At 44.3% G+C, this 24,974-nt stretch overlaps 1 protein-coding gene across 2 annotated transcripts; it reads left to right on the top strand.

The window, feature by feature from the left end:
* Positions 1-241: 241 nt before the first annotated feature.
* Positions 242-24,346, top strand: NR1D2 (nuclear receptor subfamily 1 group D member 2). 2 transcript variants are annotated; one of them, XM_051808376.1, is made up of 8 exons: positions 242-536; positions 3,888-4,148; positions 6,072-6,160; positions 7,115-7,259; positions 8,840-9,456; positions 12,667-12,852; positions 16,683-16,893; positions 21,239-24,346. In XM_051808376.1, exons 1-8 carry the CDS (start codon positions 521-523, stop codon positions 21,433-21,435), a joined length of 1,722 nt encoding a protein of 573 aa, XP_051664336.1. In that variant the 5' UTR covers positions 242-520; the 3' UTR covers positions 21,436-24,346. The 2 variants fall into 2 exon arrangements, with proteins under 2 accessions (XP_051664336.1, XP_051664335.1); XM_051808375.1 differs by lacking the exon at positions 242-536 and adding an exon at positions 690-893.
* The last annotated feature ends 628 nt before the right edge of the window (positions 24,347-24,974 follow it).

Raw genomic sequence — 24,974 nt, 5'->3', positions numbered from 1 at the left:
GAGCGCCGATTGCGGCGGCGGCGGTGACTCCAGCGGGGCTCCCCTGCCGCACCGCCCGGCCGGGGGAGGACAGCCCCGCTCGGTGCGCTCCCCGCCGCCGCCGCAGTGCCCCCCCTCCCGCACGCTCCCGCCGCACGTGAGCGCTGCCGCCGGCGCGGAAAGTGTGTCACTGGGTGAGGGGGGCGGCCGGGGGCGGGGCGGGGCGGCCGCCGGGGCGGGGCGTGGCCGGGGCGGGGCGGGCGGCGGTGCCGCACTCGCTCTGCGCGGCTCCCCGAGAGCGCTTTTGTTGTAAAGGGGAGGGCGCCGCGGCGGGGACGTGCACCCGCCGCTCTGACAGGCGACAGCGCGGCCGCCTCCCGCTCTCCCTCCCTCCCGCCGGCTGCATGTAGGGCTGCGGCAGCGGGGACACGGAGCTGGGAGGACAACGACCGAGCGGAGCCGCGCCGCGCCGACCGGAGCCGAGGCGGGTCCGGTGGAACCCAGCGCGGCGCCGCCCGTACCCCTGCGGGAGGTGGCCGCCATGGAAGTCAGCGCGGGTAAGCGGGGGGCGGCCGCCGCGGGGGCAGTCGGGCGGGCTGCTCGGGGTGGTCCCGCAGGGCCGGGCGGGCGCGGGGGCGCGGGCGGGGTCGGTCCGGGGTGCGGTGGGGCGGGGGGAGCGCGGCGGGCGGCGGCGCTGCCCGGCCCCGGCCCCGCTGGTGGCCGGGACGGCCCCGCGCCGCCTCACATGGACCCGCCGGGCGAGCCATGTGCGCGCTGTGTTTACGTTCCGCGCGGCGCGCCCGCTCATTGGCCGCGCGGGGCGGTGACGCGCGCATTGCATAATAGCGGCGGGGCGGCGGCGCGGGGCAGCGGGCGGCGCGGACACGTGAGGCGCGCGGGCGGCCGCTGTTTTGGTGACCTACATTCGGGGCGGCGGCGGCGGCGGGGGCGCGCCGGGGACACGTGGGGCCGCGCCGCCGCTGCGGCGCCGGGCAGCCCCGCCCCCGCGGCTCCCGCGGCTCCGCCCCCGCCGCGGCGGAGCGCGGGGGGGTGGCCGGGGTCGGCGGCGCGGGGGCGGGGGGAGCGCTCGGGGTCGCGGGGGGACACGCGGTGCGGCCGTGTGCGGCGGCGGCGGCACGCGGCCCGTCCCGGTGCGCGGGGGCGGCGTTGTGTAATGGGGAGGGGGCGGCCCGGGGGCAGCGCAGGGCGGGCCCGGCGCTTCCAGCCCCGGCGCCGCGTGACCGCGGCAGGGAAAAGCCGCAGCCCGGTGCGGTGGGATGGGATGGGATGGGGCGGGAGGGCAGCTGCGGGCACGGGGGCCGCGGTCCTCGCTCCCTTCTCGCGTGGCTAACGAGGGAGATCGGCGGTGTCGGGGGTGCCTGCCGGGGAGCCCCCGCTGCCGCAGCGTCCTGGGGCCGGTTCATCGCCCAGCCAGCGCGTCCCTGCGGCGGTGCAGCTTCCCGGATGGCTGTGCAAATGAAATGCCGGCACGGCGCGGTGCCCCCGCCTCCCTTCCCAAGTAAATCCCGCCAGGTAGAGCCCGAAGGGTCCTCGTCACTCAGCCGAAGGTGCCTCCGCAGCGACGTTAGCAGCGCGGCCCCACGTAGCCCCAAGGACTCCTTTCACCGCCCTCCATCGGGTTCTCGAGGCAAAGCCCGGGCAATTCCCAGTCCCCACGCTGCCTTCCCCGCCGAACACCCCGGTATCCCCGTTCTGCAGAGCAGCGGCGTGCGTGTGCACGTGTACGGGCACGCACAGAGGTCACTGTGTCTGTGCTCTTTGTTCTGAGATGTCACCCTGCGCTGTGTGAGAGATTCAACTTTTGACTGCTGACCAAACAAAACCAGAGTTCATAGGGAAGTGCAGCTTCTGAAATAAAAATACGGGGAACCTAGACTGTGACGCAGGCAAGACTGCCGGGCTCTCTAGGGCGCAGGAGCAGCCCAGCTATCTGGGGCTCCTCCGGCTTTCAGAAGGAGAGGGGTGAAACTATAGACACACTCATTCTGTGCTTCCGTATGACATTGGTGTTACCCCTGAGGAAAAAGAGAATCTCTTTTATGAGTAGGGTTTAAAGATAACGGGGCGCGGTGGCAGTGTGGAGAAATATGGAGTTCCCTGCAGGAACTGTGCTGTGCTTGCGTGTCCTGGTCTGCCCCTTGCAGATAAGGATGGCGCCTGCTGAGAAACCGGGTGCCTCCCATGGACCAGGTGGACTGTGAGCTTTGACCTGGCACCTGGCAGAGGCGCGTGCAGCACCGGGGGATGGCACAGACCTTTGTCAAACAGGTGGTGTCTTAGCCTAGCAGGGGTGTCTGAGGATGTCTCATTTCTCATGCTGTTGCTGAACCCGTGACTCCATTGCCAATCCTCCTTTCTCCGAAAACCTGATCCGGAATGCGTGCTATGCCGTGTGGAGGATTTCTTAAAAAATCTGTGCGAGAACAGCGGCTGTGGCAGGGTGTAGGGGCACCAGTGTCTGGAAACGTGAGCAGTAGTCTGTGTAGTGCACGTGTCACACGGCCCCTTAGTCTGACTTCTGCTGTGAGGCAGCTCTTCCAGGAGCTCCTGGGCTGCATGCTCTGTAGGGAACCTTTTCACCAAGGGCTTCCTTGGTAGAAAAAAAGTTAAATGTTAAAGAGGAAAAGTTGCTGCAGAGATGCTAAGAGGATCATTACAGCTGATAGAAGTATTTAAAATTTGTAAGTCAGAATTTCTCCCTGCAAGCAGTGATGTGTCCAGGGTTGTATAACACCACTGCCTTTATGTGTGGAAGTGATGGCTGATGTAAGGGGCTACAGCCCCAACCTGTAATGCCAATTCAGTTGATTGAGGACTCCACAGACACCAATGCTTTTTATCTCTAAAGGAAAGCAGTGCCTGACCCTTTTTAAGTTTTTAGTTCTTACTGGCATGTGGAGTTCCTTGCTGCAATGTCATGGGTTGTCTGTGAAGAGACTCTACAGAGCAATAGAGGCATAAAACATAGAAGATACCGAGTCTAATTTATTTAAACGGTTGCATGGCTATGGCTGTTGAAATTTTTGTGTGAAATATCAAATGATTTTATATTGACTTTTGAAATGCTGAGTCTTGGAGACAAACTCAAATGAAGTGCAAACAATGTCTCTTGCTTACAAGCAAGAAGAAGCCTGTGAAAGGCCAGAACTGCTCCCAGGTCTGCCTGAGGACAAAAAGCTGTTTCATCTGAGGGATTTTCAAGTACCTCAGATTGCAAGACATGGCAGGACAGAGACTGTTTGCAATAGCAGCCTAGCAGTTGGAGTTCAGCTGCTGTTAGAAACACTACAAAGGCTTGCAATCGGACAAATGGCGTTCAGTAGGTTAACCAGGCTACAGTGCTATTTCTTTCTCTTGCCCCCTTCCCTTCTGCATCATGAGCACCTCCCAGCCCTTCCTTTCTGTGCCTCTGGCGCATAGCCTGCATGAAGGCTTTCTCTCTGCCCTATTTCTGTTGCTAACCTAGCTTGTTTGCATTCTGGCTCCACGGCGCTCTAAGATCCTGTCTTTGCTGTGGCTCCAGATGAGCTCTGCTCAGAGGGTGCCCAGGGAAACCTTCCCTGGGCAATCCCGTGCTCTCTCCCTGCTGCCCCATCCTTACAGCACCGTGGCTTGTTGCTCCATCTGTTGGTTCTGCCATTTCATCTTGGCTTGGATCACAGAAGGCTGATAAGACGGGAGAAGGGAATGGGGCAGACTGGGAGGTCAGCCATTGAAAACGAATGGAGACAAACAGACTTGAGGGAGGGAGGGAGGAAGGGAGAGGAGTGCTCCCAGGAGCACGTAATGGCTGATCTGGTGGTGCTGGGTCACGGCATGGCTCACATGGCAGCGGTGCATGTCTGCTGGTTATGTCACTACGTGCCGCCTTTTTTTTCTTGCCTTAGGGGGTGTGATAGCTTACATCAGCTCTTCGAGCTCGGCATCTAGCCCAGCCTCATGTCACAGTGAGAGCTCAGACAGCGGTTTCCAGTCATCCTCTTCGCCTGTACCATCTTCTCCGAACAGCTCCTCCTCAGAAAGCGGATGCAATGGCCGGAGCAGCGAAGGCTCTGATGGGGCACCGAAGAACGATCGGCTGGAGGAGACTGTTAAAACAAACCAGTCCAGTGTTGCTGGTTTGACAAAAGGCCATAATGGAGTCACAAGTATGTTTGGTGCTGGTTCCTTAAAACACCATTTCCCCCTTATGTATTACAACCTCATATGTTACAACAAGGTCTTCCGTGTGGCTTGTGGTGAAGGCACATAGCAAAGCCTCCATTTTTATCTTTTGGCATTATGTGTGTGGTAATACAACTGGTGTTGCCATACAAATGCTAATAAGATGGAGGTCCCATTGCTGCTGACTTCAGACAGTCCATAAATACAATCCGGCTTTACTTCAAATTTTCGTGAGGACTGATCTTAGTAAAATCAAGCAATTAAAAGGAAGTAATGAAACAAAGGTAATAGTAATCAGAAATTGCCATCAAGAGTATTTATGGAGCGGTCTTGGAAATCTGGTTTATCTGTTTTTTCATATGCTCTCCCTTGCCTCTTCACCTTTCCGCCCCCCCCAGTTTTGAGGAACAAAATAAATAAATTACCCGAACGTAATATTTACATAGCTGCAGTTGGAACAGTTATCTTTTTGATTCCAAGTCTTAATTTGTGGATGTAAAAAACAAAATACTTGTAAACTGGAACTAAAGGATAACCTTTTAAAATACATTTAACAATCTAACTTCACCTATTCGCTTCACACTTTTTTTGGTAATTGGAGAAGATCAACGGTAGAGAAGTATATTTGTACAGTTTTGGAAGGGTAGAAATCAAACTGAGCACTGGAATGAGTGATTCAGCAAACACTCGTCTGGAATTTAGTCTTTTGGAGGCTCAATTCTTTTATTGGCAGAATTGTTTTATTCTTTTGGATTGATACAAAGCTAGAATAAGTATATAGCAGTTCTACCTTAAAAGGTTTTTTTTTTTTTTTTTAAGGTGTTCCTACCCTAAGTTCATCAAGAACCTTTACTTCTTCTTAAAAATTCCCTAGTAACTGGGTTTCTTGGTATCAGGGCAGAAGTTCCTGAGATGAAACCTCTGGTAAACTGTTCAAATGGATAGACAGATAGATAACACTTCTAGCTCAGTACTAGTTGTGTTAAAAAAAAAATAAAAATTTTGCTTTAGTTCTTTTTGAAAACCTTAATGTTTTAGTTCTTCTTTACAAATGAAACTCAAATGTCAAATAAGTTACTTTTCTGGTAGAGTAGTGGGAGTATTTCCAGTTTTCTCTTGTGTTAAGGTAACTTTGTGGTTACTGAAGTCACTAGTAAAATTCCTATTGGCTTTGGTGAAACCAGTGTTAGACCAGGACTTAGGACTTGCAATAAAATCTTTATTGACAAACTGAAATAAAAAAGGTGGGGGAAAACTTAAAAAAGTCAAACCATGAGCATATTTACAGGACTGAGAAGGTATTTTTGAGTTCAAGTGTGGAAGCATGCCATTCTGGATATGCATTCAAATGAGTGGTCTTTACATATGTAGATGTGGCTGAGTTACTAGTCCTAAATTGTTATCAAGTAGGTAGAGTGTATGGCTTGTTTTTAATATATAATAAAGTGTCCTTTAATATTTCTGGTTTTTAAGAAAAGATGTTTATTCTCTGTTGGGGAAACTCTAGCCTTTTATAGGCTTACTTGTCCTGATGGAAAAAACAGATTGAGCCTGAACTTTAGTGGCCTAGTTAACTGAATGGTCCTTTTAAAAGTGCTTAAATGTAAGCAGACTTTCTTTTTCTACAGTTGAGTGCAGTGCTACTGTGATTGAAAGCCCATTGAATATGTGCTTTCTACCTATTCTGTTGAGTGCTTCATGTTTGTCTTTTCCCCCCTCCTTTGCCCTAGTACCTTCTGAACTGTTCGGTTTGGTACATTCTTGGTGTCTGTTCTTCTGCTGTACTTTTTCATATGTTGAGCTGACCTGATGTGTTTTGATTTAAGTCCAGGTTTTAAAAGGTGGAAACATGTTTCTGCAGTTGTCATTGGTTTTCTATATCCTTGACTTTTTTGTTCTGATTCTAGAATTTAATGGCATGGTTCTTCTTTGCAAAGTCTGTGGAGATGTCGCTTCAGGATTTCATTATGGTGTTCATGCCTGTGAGGGCTGCAAGGTGAGCTATATTTCTGCTCACCTTTCTGCTGCTGAAATGCTCAAGTTCTCCCCATTGGGTAAAAGGGGTGATACTGCCAAAAAAAGTCTGTGTATTTATCTGTTAAATATGAGAAATTTCAGAAGTTGTAGGGAAAAGGCAAACCACTTAGCAATACACAGTATTTTCCAATACACAGTATTTTCCAACCTCTGCAGTACTTTCTGTTCTCACCCCTTTTCCAATCCTGCCTGACCTGGAGCGCATGGCAGAGAACAAGGACTGGAGGCAGAGGTGGTAAGGACCATGTCACGCAAGACATGTGCATGTTAATTGCATTAAGAGATAGTGGGTGTGGGTTGTCACCTGGGCTGTGGCACAGAACAAAATAGCTTTGGAAAAGCAATTCTTTACCACAGGGAAAGCCGGAACTGGGTGCTTCCATGTTCATGCATCACTAAATGTGTATTTTTCTGAATCTGTAACACTGCAAATGTTATGTGCTTTGAAGGAGTTTATCAGCTTAAGCGTTGTGTGAAAGAACCACCTTTGAAGGTCATATGGTGCAGCAGGATGGTTTTGTTGCCAAACTGCAGAGATTGGTGTCAAAAGATCTGATTTTTGACTCCCATATTTGTACTTGATGTCAGAGGCATTTGAGAGCATCTTACAAACTGTTATTATAGTCTTAGAGGTAATACTGGAGATACTCGGTGCTGACTATGCGGGGAACAACTTAGCATTTTCTGTAATTAGAAATCATAACTAGTTAGCATTATATACAGATCACACACAAAGGGGAAGTAAGTCTTGAGGAGTATCAAGTTCTTTAAAATCACTTGGGGCTGATGGCTCTGAAGCAGCTGATGAGAGACAGTGAGGTTTTCTGCGCTTGCAGAGAAGTGAATCTTGGCAGAAGAATTTGACATGTGCTGTAATGATAGTTGTGGGGCTTTTTTGTTTGTTTGTTTACAGGGTTTTTTCAGAAGAAGCATTCAGCAAAACATCCAGTATAAGAAGTGCTTGAAGAATAACAACTGCTCTATAATGAGAATGAATAGGAACAGATGCCAGCAGTGTCGTTTCAAAAAATGCCTGTCTGTTGGGATGTCAAGAGATGGTACGTTCCTGTACTGAGCAGGGATCCTCTGAGAGGGAATCTGCTGCCCACTTCAAAACTGATTGCTGAAGGTCTTAATGGCAGATAATGCAGCTAGCCCTGTTCTCAAGAGCAGGTTCACTGTCTGAGAACATTTAGATCAGCTTGCCTTCTTGCTCCATGACTCTCCTGGACTGGTAATGTAATACTGCGGACAGCCGCAGAGCTGTTCTCCTGCCTGTGGAGGCTGATGCAGTGGGATATGCTGCAGTGGTCTGTTAGGGGGATGGTTGTAACAAGTGCCTCAATTTTGTGTATCCTGCCTGAAGCTGAACAAGACTCATATTTTTTTTTCCCCTCTTTTCTTTTGTTACTGTTACTTTTTCAATGAAAGGGAATTCTGCCTAAGCTGACAGCTTTAGAGTAATTGCTACAGAGCCTAAAGAGTTAGGTTTGGGTGCATAGGATGAGCATGTATCTGCTCAGTTCTTTTTCTTTCTTTTTTTCTTTCTTTCTTTTCTTGGAGGAAGAGGAAAGACAAAGGAGGAAATAGTAGTGTTGAGCTGTGTCTCTGACCACCTTGCTGGCTGTCCACTCCTTGTGACTTTTTAATATGTAATGCTGAAAGTGTAATTCATTTGTCTGCTACAACTTACTGACACAAACCAGAACTCTTCCTTCTGTTTCACTTTTTAATTTTCTCTGGCTGTTTATTTCACAAGAACTAGGAATCTTGGGCTGTTAATAATTTAGTGGGTGGAGTGTTAAAACTTATTTTAAATAATTGTTCTGAGTTCTTGTCGTGCATAGGAGTTATTTCATCCCCTAGGCACTTATTTGCGCATAAGGTTGCACCTGCTTTAATGAAAGAGACTTAGTTACATTAATGATGGACTACTGCATGAACATAATTACATCAGTCGAAACTGGTTATAAGCCCTTGTGCAGCTGTGGTTGGACAGGGTGGTAGAGGCAGTTATAGATTCCCTAGGACAGGGTCAAAAGTGCTGCAGCCACAATGATGCCCGTCCCCTTGCCAGCAGAAAATGTCCTTGTCAAGGCAAAGTTATCAAGGAAATTTGCCAAGGTAAGCTTTGTTCAGCATTGATTCTATTGTTTTGACAAGTTATATAATTAGTCCTTGAGGACCTGTCTTGTAGGACTTCTATTCAAATATGATATGGACTGTGTTTACATTCAGCTAATTGTCAGCTCACAAAGTTGTGCTGATTTAATAGATCCAATCTTAAACTTAAAGCCCAACACTTCATCAATTAACACAACTGCATGTATGCTCCATAGCCAGGTTTGAGGCAAAAGGGGACAAGGCTTTAGAGACTCTGTGCTTTAGAGCTGCCTTCTGTTTGTATGCAAACAATAGCATGCATTTCATACCTCACACCAGTCCTGTGCACTGGAAGCTCCTTGATTTCACTGGAATATCCCTGCTGTAGTATTGGTGAGAGCAGTTAAAACCTTTCCTTAAAAGGCAAGATTTTTGGTTGGGGTGTGTGTTTTGTGTGTGTGTGTGTGCCAACACTTTCAGGATTGATTTTTTTTTTTTTCCCTTCCCACCACTTTCTGTTTCTCCACCTTGGTAGCTGTTCGATTTGGCCGTATTCCCAAACGTGAAAAACAGAGGATGCTGATTGAAATGCAGAGTGCCATGAAGTCCATGATGAACAGTCAGTTCAGTGGCCATTTACCCAACGAAGCATTAACAGAACATCAAGACCAAGCACCTCAAGAAGACCTTTCTTCCAAGCCCAAACAAGAGCGGGATACCATCAAAAGCCCTTCTCCCCCTCCTACTGCTGACATGGCTAAGGAAGAAGTGATCGGGATGGTCACTAGAGCCCACAAAGACACTTTCATGTACAACCAGGAACAGTCCCAAAACCCTGCAGAGATGATGCAGCCCCAGAGTGGGGAGAGAGTGTCGAAGAACAGCGAGCAGTACATCTTGAGCAGTGAGCACTGTGTTGGAGGCCTCAGTGGCCCTCAGTACCCTGAAAGGGAGCAGCACCTTGGTGGACAGTACAAAGGGAGAAGCACAATGCATTATCCAAGTGGGCATGCCATGTGCTTCACAAATGGCCACTGCATGAACTTCACCAGCGGTTATACTCAGCGAATGTGTGACAGGATCCCAGAAGATGGCTTTTCTCCAAACAAGAATACCACTTACTCCTGTAGCACTGGAGGAAGAATGCATCTGGTATATTGATATTAATTGCTTGATTTGATTTAGTGAAAGGCTTAGTGGTGGGTGTGGTACAGCTGTGTCTTAGTAGTCAATGTAGCTCCACACAGTTGACAAAACTTCTGAGATTTAAAATATTGACATAAACTTGATAGTGCACATTGTCACAAAGGAGGTAGTAGCTCAAGTTGTGTGGAGAATTTGAAATCATACAAGTGATGGGATTTCTTGGCTCATTTTTTAGCTCACTGAAAGTAAGTGAACATCAGAGAGCATTGGTTGAAAAAAAATCAGGTTTTTTTAAAGTGAATTGACTTTGAAAAGAAAATAACACTTTATAAATGCCCCTGTTCACTCAATCCTTTTGAAGACTTTAAAATAATCTACACAGTCAGATGTACTGTATTTTCATTAAATGTGTTCAGAGCAAATTTCTGGGGTGAAACCCCAGGGCGAGGATTTCAAGCCAGCATACATGCTTAGCTAGTGTGTTCTAAAGTCTGTCTTGCTGGGTAGGCTGTTTTTTTGATGTTGGGGTTTTTTTGTTTGTTTTGTTTTAATGGGGTGCACAGGCTATGCATCCTTTTCACCCTAGAACATCTTCAGATACGAACAGAGGCAGGAGGAAGATGTGCAGCTATACCACTTGAGAGAAGTTCAGGGTCTTTTCTGTAGGTCTTTTCTTGAGGACCTTAGATGACTTTACTAGAGCATTTTTTTCACTGAATTCTTAACAAGGATGTTCCCTGGTTTTTTGCATATGGTTGTCGGGTTTTTTGATTGTTTGGTTTTTTTTTTTAGTCTTTCCTTAACAGATCCCTCTCATTTGCCTTGCACCTGCTGTTTCTCTGCTATTCAGGCAACCAGTTCTGTAAGCCCCTTAAAATAGATTGTCCTTCTCTTTATCACTGCAACCGCCTGGGATGAGAGAACATAACATCCTCGTTCTCATCCTGCACTCCTGTTGTGAAGCGCGAGACCCTGACCTTTCTGAAGTACTTGAGCTGCTGGTGGTTTTCTTCCCCCTAGTTTATAAAGATCCTTCTCAGGTTCTTGAAGACCCCTGAAAGTTTCCACAGTGAAAGTGTTTATTTGTTGATTTTGCTGTATTTTCATGACGGTTTTTCTGTTGGGGTTTTTTTTGTGTGTGTGGTTTTTTTTTTTTCCCCTTTTTGGCTACTGCATATATAGACTCTGCCATCCCTAGGAGGGTCTGACCTTAATTGCAGACTCTGGGCACTACACCATGGCAAATAATAATAATTGCCAGCCTTTCTTCCTTGCAGGGAAAGTATGTGGTGTCACTACGATGGCATTCTTGGCACTCCTGAGAAGCAGAGGTTAAACCCATCAGTATGGGCGGGCAGGGAGTGGTGCTGCCTTGCAGAGGCTCAACCAGTCAGTTTGACCTGTGCATGGCAGCTGCAGGGAGGCTTTACACAGCCAACGATGAGGAAACAAAACTGAATCCAACAGAGCACTGCAGCTCTCCCTCCCTGTCCCACATCTCTGACATGAATAAGGGTTTTGCCTCAGAACTCAGTGAGATCAGGATCCAACCAAAATGAGTCAGTAGCAATAAGGGCATGTAATTAGGCTCTGAACCAGTATGGAGACAGATGTTCAGGGGTTTGATATTTTTTACTCAATACCCCTGTAAGCAGAAAAGCAGAACTTGTCGTTTCTGAAGATGTTCTTCTAAAGAGAGCTGGTGACTGTATATCTGACAACTGCTTCCATAGGAAGCCTGTCAGAGTTCAAGGAGCACCTGGCAACACTCTTAATCATATGGCTTAGTTTTAGGTAGTTCTGCAAGCAGCAGAGTGTTGGACTCAGTCTTTATGAGTCTCTTCTAACCTGAGATACTCTGTGACTCTTGGGCACAGGTCTGTCAAGACAGTGTAAACACAATGCACAGGGTGGAGAAGTGGTAGTTTCCCTTTGGGACTGAGTGCCTGTGGGTTAAGCTAAACGATCGTAGGATTAGAAGTTAAGGTGATTTTTGTGTCCAATGAGGTGCAGGAGATTCCTTATTTTCAGTGAGTACTGTATTTTTAACAATATCTATGTGGACCACTGCAGTATCACAAGCAGAGCAGTGATTAGCATCTACCATCCTTCTGTTTGTATGCCTAGGCCTTTCCTTTTGCCAAAATATTATATTCTTGTAGTCTTAGAACCTTCCACACAAAGATTTGCTAGGCAATTACCATATTCAAGATGCCCTGCCAAAACAGCACAGCTCTGAGGAATTGCTAATCTATTTCACAGTTTTTTCTTTGTTTTGCTGACATTATGTAGGATTACATACACCATTTAGGATACTTGTGAGGAATACTTAAAAGGAATTCTCATCCTTGATGGTGACAGGTGAAATGAATATTAAAAGGTTTAAACTTCATTAAAAGATGTGAATTTTAGAAAGCAGAACTGAAAATATCTCAGAGCTTCCGGTTGGGTCTTGCAGAGGGAATTTATTGGCAGTCAGCCTCGACTGATATGTCTGATCTCATTGTAATGGATTCAGACTTTCCTACTAAAAAATTACTGTATATTTGTATAAAAGAAAGAGCATTTTCTCATCCTGTGGCTGAGAAAAATTGCAATACCAGTTCCTTGGTCATCCTCCTTCAGTGATACAAGTAAAAGAAAACTTGTAAAGGAAGGTTATCCTTGTAATGAGGGTGTAAACCTGTGACTCAGGAAACCAAGGCTCGCTTTCTTGCTCTAGTGTTGACACCTTTGTCATCTTGACTGAAGCACTTCAGTTGCCTGCAAAACAAGACAGATAGGAGAATGAATGTAGTCATGACTATGAGATTGCAATCAATTGATTTTGAAATCGTGATTAACTGTGAAATTAAAGGGATAACACAAATAAGAGAAATCCAGCTGTCAGACATCAGTTGAGATCAGGGACGAATCGCATAACATGGGTTCAGTCAGATCTTTTGCAATAAACACTGTTGTAGTTTCCAAAGTCAGCAAATTTATGAACAACTTGCTGACAATCCACCATGGATTTTTTTTTTGTTGGTTGGTTGTTTTAAAGGAAGGGGGAGAAATCCCATTGCTTTGGGAGATGACTGAGGAATACTGATCTTTTTTTCTCTATATGTCGTTATCACTAAGTTTTGTAGAAGAATAAAATTGTTTCTTCCAAGTATTTGTCAGGATTCGGAGTGATATCTTTAAAAGTTGTTTTCTATGTTTTGTAAACATCAGGTCTGCCCAATGAGTAAGACTCCCCATGTGGACCCAAACAAATCTGGCCATGAAGTCTGGGAAGAGTTTTCCCTGAGTTTTACCCCTGCAGTGAAGGAAGTGGTGGAGTTTGCCAAGCGCATCCCAGGATTCCGAGATCTCTCCCAGCATGACCAGGTCAATCTTCTGAAAGCTGGGACCTTTGAGGTGAGACCACTGTGTGTATATTGTGAATCTGACAAGCTCTGCATCGGTCTGACCCTGTAAGAACAAAACCAAATAGAACTGGGTTACATCAGGTGAAACCAGCATGTTCATGAGTGGTAGCTCTGAGCTTTCCTTAAGGTGGTGTCGAAGGGATCTGTTTTGTCAGATCTTGGTGAACTGTCCCTCTTCCATCTAGCTCAAAACTGCTCAGCCCTTCTACCCATTCTTCTTCCCTGGACATTAATAAATGGGTAATTAGGGTTTTTTTGGTTTTGTATAGCAGTGGTTACACTGATAGCTACCTTTGCTTACTCTGAAGAACTGTACTGCATCCGGAAGGGTGGATAGGTTAGAAAGCTGTCTGTCGACTTACAAGTTTTGTTGAGAAATGTTTAACGCTCTCTGTGTCTTTCCTTGTGCCGCTCTGCTTCCTGCCAAAGCCAGAGTATCTATCCTGACCAGTCACCACTAGCCTTTGGTGGCAGCTGGGGGTGTCTGAAGCTTCCATGTCTAATGCAGTAACAGTAGGAACGAGCTGTACTGCTGCAGCTCTGGAGGTGCTGTGTGCCAGCTGCAGCCTGACTTACTCTAGACTAATCCCTCTAGGTCCTTGTGGTTAATTTCATCCACTTGTGGTCATGACGTATATGTGCATTAGTGGTGTTAATTTGGAAATGATACCACAGAGCTTGGTGCTGTTTTATAATTAGTGACCTTCACAAGATGACCTTTACTTAAGGCTTTAGTTGTTCTTCCAGACCCTTGTGTCTGTTGGAGATCATACACATTTTATAAATATTCAAATGTGAAATTTGAATTCAAATGTGCAATTTGAATATAGAGGGCCAGAGGAGCTGATGTTACTGTGCTTTCCTGGAGAGGGTAGAGTTAGTGATGTCTTTGCTCTTGTTTACTTGATTTATTCTTTCAAAGAGGTGTGCTGGATTTTGGTTTTACCCGAACTGAAGACATTTCTTGTGTAGTGTGTTGGGCATTTACACGGCCCAGTTCTAAGATGGATAATTGTTGGGTTGGAAGGTACAAGTTATACTGGAAGACTTGATGCCTGGAGTGTGTCAGTTTCTTTGTTGCTTTCATTTTGCTGTCCTGTATTTTTTTCTGTTGTATGTATTCTTGACCTTTTAATATTCATCTACAACTCCTGCGGCATAGAGGCTGTATTTTCACTTCTTCAGCTACAGTCTCTTACATGGCTGTTCACATTACAGAAAAATGTTAGTTTCTTCCTCTGCTGTCCAGTACCCTCAAGGAGGGTGGAAAATTGGGCTTGAACTGTTCTTATAAAGTGAAGCCAAATCTTTCTGTTTTGCAAGTAAAATGTTTTGTCTTGGCCTCTCTTCACCTCGAGCTTTTCTCAGGCTTCATTCCTATGCTTTTTTTGCCAGTTACAAGCAGTGCTGATAAGAAGGTTTCTATATCCAGGGGAATTTATAATAATGTATGGCTGCATGCTTGTCACTATTCACTTATTTATAAGAAACATTAATGATTTCTGTTAGTGAGCTGGTACTTGTAGTTAAAGGCCTATGTGGCCTCTTAGCAACAGAAAACAAAAAAAGTGATGCTGGAGAGCAGTGGGGAAAAAAAAAACCCACCACAGGATTAATGAATCCATTGCAATAGAGGCAAAAAGCATCTTGAAAGCCTGGTGCATACAAGGTCATTTCTGTTTTGTGGGTAACTGAACTGGGATGTTCCAATGTGTGCATGTTAATAGAAGAACCTGAGTAAAAGTGCTGCCTCCAAGCCTGGTGTGGTTGGCTTGGCACTGTGTTTCTTAGCAGCCCTTATTCAAGGAGCTGTTCATTTGAGGATAAGAAGACACATGGAGACAATGTTGGTGCAGAAGCTGCATAGCTATATATATTCACACACGTGTAAGCTAAAAAGGTTTTTAGAACTGGGAGTACTGGGGAGCTCAGTGTGTTGTGCTGGCATTTGCATGGCTTCTATGACAGCCAGCTCAGAAAAAGCAGTGAGTGTAAAATAAGGAACTTGACTGGTTTTCAGTGGGCCCCCCCCCACCTTCCCTCCAAATGTAGTTGATGGTAGAGCTAGCAAGTCACTACTCAAATAGATCCATTTGAGTAGTGACTCAGCTTCTTGGCAGACTCACAAACCTGGTCATTTAACTACAGGTGGTAGGGAAGTGAGCAAGCAACCTTCAGGTGTGGAGGTTTTTATGTGCTTATGTTGCTGTGATTGAGTGATAGGATTGATCAGGTATATCCTAAGCATGCACAAATAGGAGTCTGGCTTGAAGTGAAACGGAATGAATCAATCCTGTGCTATGCCACAGTCAATTCTTCCTTAGGTTAGAATGGTGACATTGAAATCTATAGGTGAGCTCTTTGCCTTAGTATAAGTCAACACAACTTTATGAGCTTCAGTTTTGAATACTAGTGTTAATACTGGCTGTTCATTATTTAAAGTTTGTTTCTAAAGCCCAGTTCTGTAGGGAGAGTACCATTTTGAACTGAAAGGTTGTTGAATACTGGTGGGTCTGTGCTAATGCACAAGTTCAGCTTTGTCTGTCTGCCCTTTGTCTTTCTTTGTTGTATTCTGAGGGCTTCTGCATCTAGGTTTCTGCACTCTGTAGTTAATGTCAGCACAGGACATATAGCTTAGCTGACAAAAGTGAATAGTGCATAGTGCTCATGTGTCCATCAAGGTTGCTGCATGCCATTTGGCTGTTAAAATTTAGGTGCAGGTCATGGGATGTGCATGAATGGTATTTGAATTCTCAAACATTTTCATTTGGTTTGAACATTCCTGTTTTTAAGCTTGTCAAAGACACTAGGCTTTGAAACCCTGGTTCTCCTCTCACCTGTAGTAAACATTTAAATTAATGCAGTTATGTAGGTTAAGTGAGAAGAGACAGCTGTCACACCAGGAGATTACAGTGAGTCTGAAGTTTTAACCAATGCCAGTTGGTTCATTTTCTCCAAATAAGAAGACTGTTCTGTGTAACTTAAATCTTGAAAATGTAAATAAGGTTGTTGAACATGAGCAAATGGAACTTTACAAGCCATTCCAGAGGGAAACTTTTCACAGTACGACTGACAAACCACAGGAGAAATTTCAGCCCAGAGGGGTAAGTTTAGCTCACATCAGCTGCTCCAGCCCTGGTGCTTGTAGCAAAGGGGTATTCCCAGCTGCTACAGACCAGGTGCCATCTCAAGCTGTGCTTCCCTAGCCTTTCTAAAGCTGAAAGCCACACATGTGGCTCCTTTCTACCAGAGCTCATTAGCATTCCTGTGGGTACAGTGATGCGGCATGGTACTTTCCCAAAGAATGCCTAGGGGGCCTGATCATGAGGTGGTGAAAATCAGCATTATTTCTGTATAGCTACTCCAATTTGTGCCAAGTGAGAATCTGGTTCGGTACCTTCATTTTGCTCCTCATAAGTGTGGCCAAAAAAATGTTTCTTTTAACGCTCTGTATGCCTTTGGCTGTTGAGTAGCTTAAGCAAGTTGTCCTACTGGCATATTTATGAATGACATGGTCTGTGTGGCTCAGACTGTCTGAGGTTTAAATTTTAATTTTCCTCCCTTTCATGTGCTGTATCCCCTCCCCTGCATCCACTCGCTAATTTTGCCACTTGTTTGTTTCTCTTAGATTACTGGGCCAGAGCTTGCACTGTGTTTTACAACTCAACAGCATGCTGACAGTTTCTGTATAGAATGCTCGTAGAGCAGTTAATGAGACAGTTTGAATGATGTTAAAAGGTTTAGTATTTTTCTTTGGCTTTTCCAGAAATGCACTTGCATTTATCTGTTTTTGTTGGTGTTTTTTTTTTCTTTCACCAGGTTTTAATGGTACGATTTGCATCTTTGTTTGATGCAAAGGAACGTACAGTCACCTTCCTGAGTGGAAAGAAGTACAGTGTGGATGACTTGCATTCAATGGGAGCTGGTGATCTGCTCAACTCAATGTTTGAATTTAGTGAGAAATTAAATGCCCTGCAACTTAGCGATGAGGAAATGAGTTTGTTTACAGCGGTTGTCCTGGTATCTGCTGGTAAGGAGAGAAAGTTAACTTGCATCTTTGTCAAGATTTGAATGTGGCTCTCTATTAAAAGTTTTCTGTAAAATGTATAGCCTGTTATTTCATGTCAAAGTGCAATTGAGTAGGTTTTAAGCTATTAGCAGCCTGTAATCTACTTTCTACATACCTAGTCTTTCTAATATTGCCTTTTGAAAAAATGTGACAATGGGGTTATGTTTTCCTGCTGCATTCTATAGAATGCAAAACCACATCTCATAACTGCCCTGTGGCCATTTAGATGCTATTTGTCTGACCCCTCTAAGCTTCACAGGACAGCATTGCTGAAATTACTCCTGACTTGCACAGCATAAGTCTTTAGATAAGGGGGTATTTTTACATCCAAGTATTGTCATTTAAGTTTACTGTGTATTTTACTTAAGTCTAAATCCAGCAGTTTGATCTCTGCCTATGTCAGCAAGAAAGCCCTGTCATCTGCATCATGACCTCTTACCACTAAAGGCCTGCCAATCCACTGACATCTTCACCGGCCTCCTATCTTGTTTCAGTCGCTGGATATACAGAACACTCTGGCCCAGATTCAAAGAAGGATTAAGCACCTACTTCTGTAGTATTATCTCAAGCCTCAAATTAGGCACATTAGCTCTGCATATAATGCCTGGAATACAAGATGCAGAATCCCTGCTTGCAGTTTAAGAAGCTTTCTAGAGGTAGGTAGCAGGAGTGCTCCTAGGGCCTATTTAGACAGCAAGCCAGCAGTTGGGGAGCACTCAAGTCCTTGAAAAAGTGCACCTCTTTCACATGAGTGATTCAGACCCATGTCTTTCTTATCAGGCAGGGGCACCCCAGGCATGGTGCTGTAGGCACTTGAAGCCTCTGTAAACAAGGTAGGACAGTTCAGTCTAACAGCTTTGTGCGTGGCTGAACTGAAATGTTACAGCACAGGAGGGGGCAGCTGTTGCCTCTTCAGTCTGTAAGCCATGATAATGAGCGAAGGGTGGCACAGAGCTTGAAGAGCCAGAACAAATGTCAGTGTGAAGGAGGCGCTGGACTATAATCTGTTAGTGAAAATGTTCAGGTAGCAGAGAGAAACCTGGAGTATTAGTTACTATTCCAGACTCTACAGATTTTATCCTTTTTTGACAAGAACTGGAGGCAACCTTTAAAATAAGGACTTTTCCCTTCTTATGCAATGTAACTAGGCTTACAGCCACTCTTCTTACTTGCTCAGCTACTGGGTCCTGGAATATCACAATCTCTGTGCCAACTGTTTTTAATGTAAATGGCTGTATTTGTTCTGTTAAATGTTCTTTTAGCACAGAGTCAGGACCCCTAGCCTTTTAAGTAGTGCTCTGATTGCTGGCTCCCAGTAGGGATTAGCTTATGGATGGTATGTAACGTACAGCATGTAATGTCAGAGCTGTGCAACAGGTATTCAGGCTTCTTGCACAGATGCAAGATCATATTTTTTTAGGACATTATTGCTACCTATCTTAGCTGCCTCGTGATCTGCAGTCTAATCACAACCTTCCTGGACATCTTCACTAAATACTTCTAGGGTTTTATAAAGTACAACTTCATTAGTCGATGTTGGAGCTGTATTCCCGACACAACAGTAACCTTGATGTTTACTGTGAGGTCAGAAATCTCAGGTGAACTTTACTCTGTAGCTCGTGACTGGATTGAAATGCTGCAGTCATTCCTTTGTGCAAGTAAGTGAGCAAGCTTCGTGCTCGAGCAGGTACCAAAGAAGAAAAGAAGTGCCCCCAACAGAGCTCCTGGGGAAGATGCTCTCAGTGTGAGTGCTTACTAGGAGGAGAAGGCGCCTGTAGAACTGAAGGATTGTGGGCATTTGTTGATTAAACAGATCTTGAAAGACAAATCCCCTGCACCCCACTCCTCAAGGAGGGATGTAACGCAAAGAGTCATTTCCCGTAAGGGGAGGTGCAGCACAGTTAGAGATGGAGGAAGAATTGAAGAACAGGATCAGAGAGAATGACATGGAGATACAGGCAAAGGCAAAATATACCATAAATGTAAGAAGAACTGAAGGTGGAAGAAAAAGGCCATTAAGACTTCTTCATTTCAGAATAAAAGTTATTTAAGAGGAGATTGAAAGGGAAGAGAGCAGTCAAGATTTATGTCAGTTCCAAAAGCAAACAGGAGTGTGACTGTTGAATACTGATTAGGTGATCCAGAATACAAAGTAGCATGGTGCACAACTTAAAAATCTTCTTAAGACTTTCAGTTGCTTAAAATTAAGAAAAAAACCAAAACCACCAATGGAAAAAAAAAGTCTCTAAGTAGTGCTAGTGGGGAGAATGCCTGTCAGAAACATTTCCACATAACACTGGATGAATAACCACTCTTACGAGGGATATTTAGAATATGCAGAAGAAGCAGGGACAGTAGCAAGGACTGCGTGTGACTCTGTACATCCTCTTGTTTTCACGTCCTATGGAAAAGAAAGAAAAGGCAGGGTCCTGTTTGGGTGGTGCTAAGGAATTACTTTGGTACCATTCTAAAACTGAAAGAATGCTTCGCCTCTGGCTTCAGTGAGCTTGGTGTAGTGAAGAGGGAGGGGAGATAGCAAGGTGGATCATGGGCAATGAAGAAGGAAAAAGCAAGGTAGAAGCGAAGCTGAAAGAATGTGGTTCATGTGGGTCTAGAGACTAGATAAAACCTTAACTAAGGGTGATGCACTGTGGTAGAAGAATATAAAATACACACCCTCTCCTATTCTCTCTTGCTGGAGTAGTACTAACAAACTCTTCTGCTGGCCACTGAGAGCAACTGGAAGAAGTCTGAGAGGGAGAAGAAAGACTTGGACTAATTGAAGGAGAGGAGACTACATTAACTTGCCTGAGGCAGCCAGGAAAGGTTGGACTGCATTCTTCCACCTTCAGAAGCAAGGCAGTACCATTGTCACTGTACAGAGCTCTTGAGAAACTCCATCGGACACATTCTGTGCAAATGTTGTCATACCTGCTTGGAATAGAGCAACCTTTTGTAGAGCACAGGGCAAGCAGAAACAATTGTTTAATCAATAAAGGCAGAGAGATGTCTCTTCACTCATGTTACCTTGAACAGCAGCTATCAAACCTAACAGACAATCTTCACAGAGTGGAATTGTTTGGTAGTAATCAGAGCTCCTAATTGTTACGGTAGAAGATTCTAGAACAGTTTTCCTAAGGGAACAAAACACATTAACTGCTTCAAGATGCATCCTTAAGTGGATTATGTAATAATTTTTCCCATAGCAGTTGGGAAGTGTACTGAATAGTCCAGGAGGACTTCCTAGGCTCTGTTCACCGGAGCAGTCTGATTGGATTGACACTGACAGCATAAGGAAGGGATTCCCATTCTGACTGTACGATCTGACTCAGTGTTACTCCAGAAAACTGTTGTCATTCCATGTCCCAGTTCTGCAAAGTGCTTAAGTACATGTACACATCAAAGCACATTTCTGTTCCTGTCCGTCACGTGGGTATGTACGTGCCCTACTGAATTTACATAGCATTTAAGAAAAGAGGCTACAGCTTGGAAAAAATCAGCTGCTGTTCATGGTTATTAGGTGAGATGTTTTACTTAAAAATTCATCCTTTTAAGCTGCTTACTTAGGTTCCACCTAAGGATACCAGGTGTGTTCTTAAATACAGCTCTCTTGAAAGAGATGCTTCAGGCGTGGGGTGAGTGCAGTATGTGAAAGCATAATATTTATCTTGATGTTGACATTCTTCTTTTCCTCAGTTGGGAGTTTTTGGGTGCCTCATGTTTCAATTTGTAAGTGCTTCAGAACATGCTTGGAAATAGTGCCCACTTGTATCAAGGCTTGTACTCCCTTTGTCCCTGAGGATCCCACTGTGCAGATATGAGTGTGGCTTGTCCCGAGTGGGAATTTCCTCCTCAAACCTCCAATTTAAGTTTAGGATTCTATGTCCAGCTTTGAGAAATGTTTGAAATTTTTACTTTCATGTGCCCTGTCTCTCTCCTTATGTTGAAAGTTGTGATTCAGCAACATATTTAAGCGTGTGCTTCAATCTGTCCTTTTCTGGACATACGGATATGGGATTACAGAAGTGGTGATTGAATGCTGCCAGTTTGGCATGAGCTTCCTTAACTTGCAAAGATAATGCTAAATAATGTTTGAAAGACTTTTCAGTATATGGATTTGAAACTTCTGGCTTAAATATCTAATTTTTCTTGTGCTTGTTAATTGATGAGTGATTCTTGCAATGCCTTTATGTTGCGAACTACATCTGTTCAGTCTTTTTTTTGTTTCTTTGTTTTTTACCCCCACCCTCCTGTTTTTTAATTTCTCTCTCTCCCTCTCTCCTCCTCACCCTGCCCTTCTGTATAGATCGCTCCGGAATAGAAAATGTCAATTCTGTGGAGGCACTTCAGGAAACACTAATCCGTGCATTAAGGACCTTAATTATGAAAAATCACCCAAACGAAGCCTCTATTTTCACAAAACTTCTTTTGAAATTACCCGACTTGCGTTCCTTAAACAACATGCACTCTGAAGAACTGTTGGCCTTTAAAGTTCACCCATAGGCCTTTAGGTCTCAATTTGTACTTGGACTTGCCTCGTGTTAAACTGTTTTGTGCTAAAATATGTATTTATACAGTTGTACCACTTGTTGGAGAGAGTTCACAGACTGTGAACAGTTGATAGCTGTCCCATAACCATGCAATAAAGCTTTGGCAGGTGCTTTCAGCTAACGATGGCACAGCATTCGGAGTCCTCCAAGGCATCCAGACCCAGCTGTGCCACACTTCTGCAGAAGAGGTTGCAACGAGCCCACGTAAATATGGACTGTTCTTTCATTTAGGAAAAAAAGAACCACCACTGCCCTCTCACATAAACTGAACGCAAAATAACTATGTGCTTACGGAGCATGGAATGGGGTGGGAGCAATCCTGTGCTAATAGGAAAAAGGAAGAGCTGATTTAATTGGTCTTTCACTTATCTAATAGATGTATGTCTGTGTCTCTTGATAACTCACTCATGGTTTCACTGCTGTTATTCCATTAAATGCAATGGAATGATTTCAGCCTGCACCAACTCTTCACCGAGTGTGTGTTCATGCCATGTGTATATAATATAAATAGTTAAGTAGTGAGTGTTTATGGCTATATAAAGTACAGAGTTGTGTGTATATATGTGTATGTATATAAATAGTTCTATACATAAAGTATACATATAATTTCTTCACAATATTTTAAACTGTGAAGGAATTTAAACTTAAAACAGAAGGTGATCTATGGAAAGAACCAAATAGATGCACTTTGCATATTGCTGAACTAATTATCTGAGCATTTTTTAGAAAACATCGAATTTGCATTAATATGCTGTGTTTGTTAATTTAAAAAAAAACAAAACCAACCAAGAGTGGCACTAAAGAGTCAGAGTCGGATTCAACTTCCAAAAGGGGCTTGTAGAGAATCTCAAGTGGAGATGGTTGGTTGCGGCACTAATGAGATTGATTGTCCATTGCCACTGAGGTTCTTGCGTTCTGATAAAGGTTAAAGAAGCACTAGATGCTCTTCAAAAACTTCAGCACAGCCAGAAAGAAATTATCAGATGAATAACAGCATGTATCAGAGAAAAAAAAATGGGAAAAATGTATCCATGGTTGCGTTTGGGTGTATGTGTGTTCTGTGACTGTTTATTTCTTGCAATACATCATTTTGCTGCTTCATTGCTAAATGAGAATTGAAAAAAAAAAAGTGAGATTTCCCCATGTCTTTTCACCATTTGGGCTTTGTGGTTCTCATGCTTGTTCTTCTGGAGCTCTCTATTGGTGCGTGTGCATGTGAGTGTGTGTGATGTGCACAGAAGGTGCAATGGATGGTCTGGATTTTTTTTCTTAAAAAAACACCACAAAAATCAACCAAACAAATGGGACTTTTTTTTGTTGTTTATGCCAGTAGCAAATTACAAAGCAGATTCTCAAGGCTTAAGATTCTGCTGCTTTTCCATCTAGGAAAGTGGCTCTCTGTGTTTTGTTTTTTTTTTTTTTTTTTTTTTTCATTTGTAGCAAGACCTGGCACCAGAAAAGAGAGATTAAAAGAAGTCAAAGCAGTTGTGTTAATTAGTTATGTTTCTGTTTTGCTAATGTGGGAAGAAGATGCAGCATCACCCTTGTGTTTAGTTAAGTTGCCTTAGAGGTAGCTCTCTGGGTCTGTAGTGTTTGGTAACACTACTCTGGAGGGAGGGACCTCTCCGTGTGTTACTGCATCGAGATGTACGTGGTCGACGCCAGGACCCAGAAAGCCACCAGGCTGCGGAAGCTCCTGTTTGCACCACAGTGGGTTGATGGGAGCCCTCATGCCTGCAGTAGAGCTGGAGCAGGAGCAGACCTCTGCCTGTCCCTGAGCATCGGGAGTTGGGATGGATAGAGGGGTGGCTTGCACTCTGCTGTGCTCAGGTTGTCTTTGGGCTGGAGGTTCCCCCTCAGAAAGGAGTAAGGGGATGAGAGCAGGAAGAGGGCAGGTGCTTGAGTAAGAGGTGGGCAAAATTCAGCTGTAGCCTTGACTAAGGAACAGAAGATCCCACCCTTTCCCTTCCTCTGCAGCTGCTGCAGGGAGAGCTGTCCTGCTTCAAACTGCTTTAACCACTGGATAATGGCCCCTTAATACATACAGTTTTGCTACCCAAATGTACTACTGGGGCATGTTGTCCTAATTTCTGTTAACAGTCTGCATCCTACCAGTATTATTTGTTTGAGAGCTTCACTGAATTATGCATTGAACCATTCAGACTTTAGAAAGGACACAGTCACATGTTTTATATTATTTAGGAGTTGAAATTACTTCTTTGTAGATCCTGTTTCACACATGGAAAGTACAGTTAACCCTTGGTTGTTTTGGGAGGGAAGGAGGCTTCATACAGAGATTGCCACCCTACAACTATGTTTTGTTGTGTTTTGTTTTATTTTTTTTTTTCTTCTTAAAACTGTATTATTAAGCCTTTAGGAATGTATAACCAGGACTGAGTAATTACTGCTTATTAAATTTTTTAGTTAGATTGACCATGTATGCCTATAAGTAGATATTCTAACTTGTGCAATTTCATTGAAAATAATCTTCCTGTACATAATGGAAAAACTCACATAACAGAAAAAAAAAAGCCCCAAACAGATTGACTGAACAAAAAGCTGATTAAAGAATGGTTCAAAAGTGACCCATGTGTTACAAACACTAGCTGGACTCTTAGAAGAAAATCTAAACTTATTGTGTTAGCTGTGTATTGTGAGCTCTTCTTTTACTGTGTCACTGGTTATACACTTGTTAAATGCTGAGATAATAGACTTCATGCCAGGCATTTGAGTACTGTAGATTGGGTCATTGCTGAAAGATTAATGTACTGTATGACTTAAATGAAATTTTTATTCTCGATTTTATTCTTGATTTTGTTCTTGTTTTAAAAGATTAAATATGGGCATTATGTCAGCAAGCTAAACTTGTGTTCCTGTGTCCTTTCTGTTTCTCTGAACGAAATCTGGTGGGGAGGACAGCACGCTGAGATGAACAGAGCAGAAGTAATGGATGAGAACATCAGCTGCTGTAAGGTCACAGAGGCTGCGCTGGTACACAGTGGCAGGGAGCCGGCACCTCGGTCTGCCTGTGATCCTGGTCTGGCTTGCCAGGTGGTTGGATGGGGTTTTCTGGTGCACTTCATTTGCTACAAGTTACAGGACTTTTTTGGGTATAATTACTTAAAACACTGCATTAATTTGGAGAATATAACTTTGTAACTGAAAAAAGGGTATGGTAGAGGATAAAAACCCCCAATACTGTTTGATTAAGACAAGTCTTTAGGTTTTGAGAGAGAGAGATGGAAAACATAACATGAAGGGCAAAGATCTGTTTGATTTTTCCAGCTTGATTTTGTAATTTGGAGTGTGCACTGTTTTAGGAGATAAGAGAAGCTTCTCCAAGTAGTGTGGTATTGGTGTTTAAATAAAAAGCACACGCACAAAAACCAAAGTTATGACTGGCCAGCACTGGAAAAAATAACAGCTCAAAAATGCTTTCTTTTTTTCTTGGCATATTTTCTCTAGTGGCATGTTTGCATATGGTTTTCCTTG

The sequence above is a fragment of the Manacus candei genome, unplaced genomic scaffold (assembly GCF_025592945.1).
Source record: "Manacus candei isolate 608988 ecotype Guabito, Panama unplaced genomic scaffold, ASM2559294v1 h1tg000072l, whole genome shotgun sequence".
In the NCBI taxonomy this organism is placed as follows: Eukaryota; Metazoa; Chordata; class Aves; order Passeriformes; family Pipridae; genus Manacus; species Manacus candei.
Note: the sequence above shows the minus strand (reverse complement) of the source record. Positions and strands in the feature narration are given on the sequence as shown.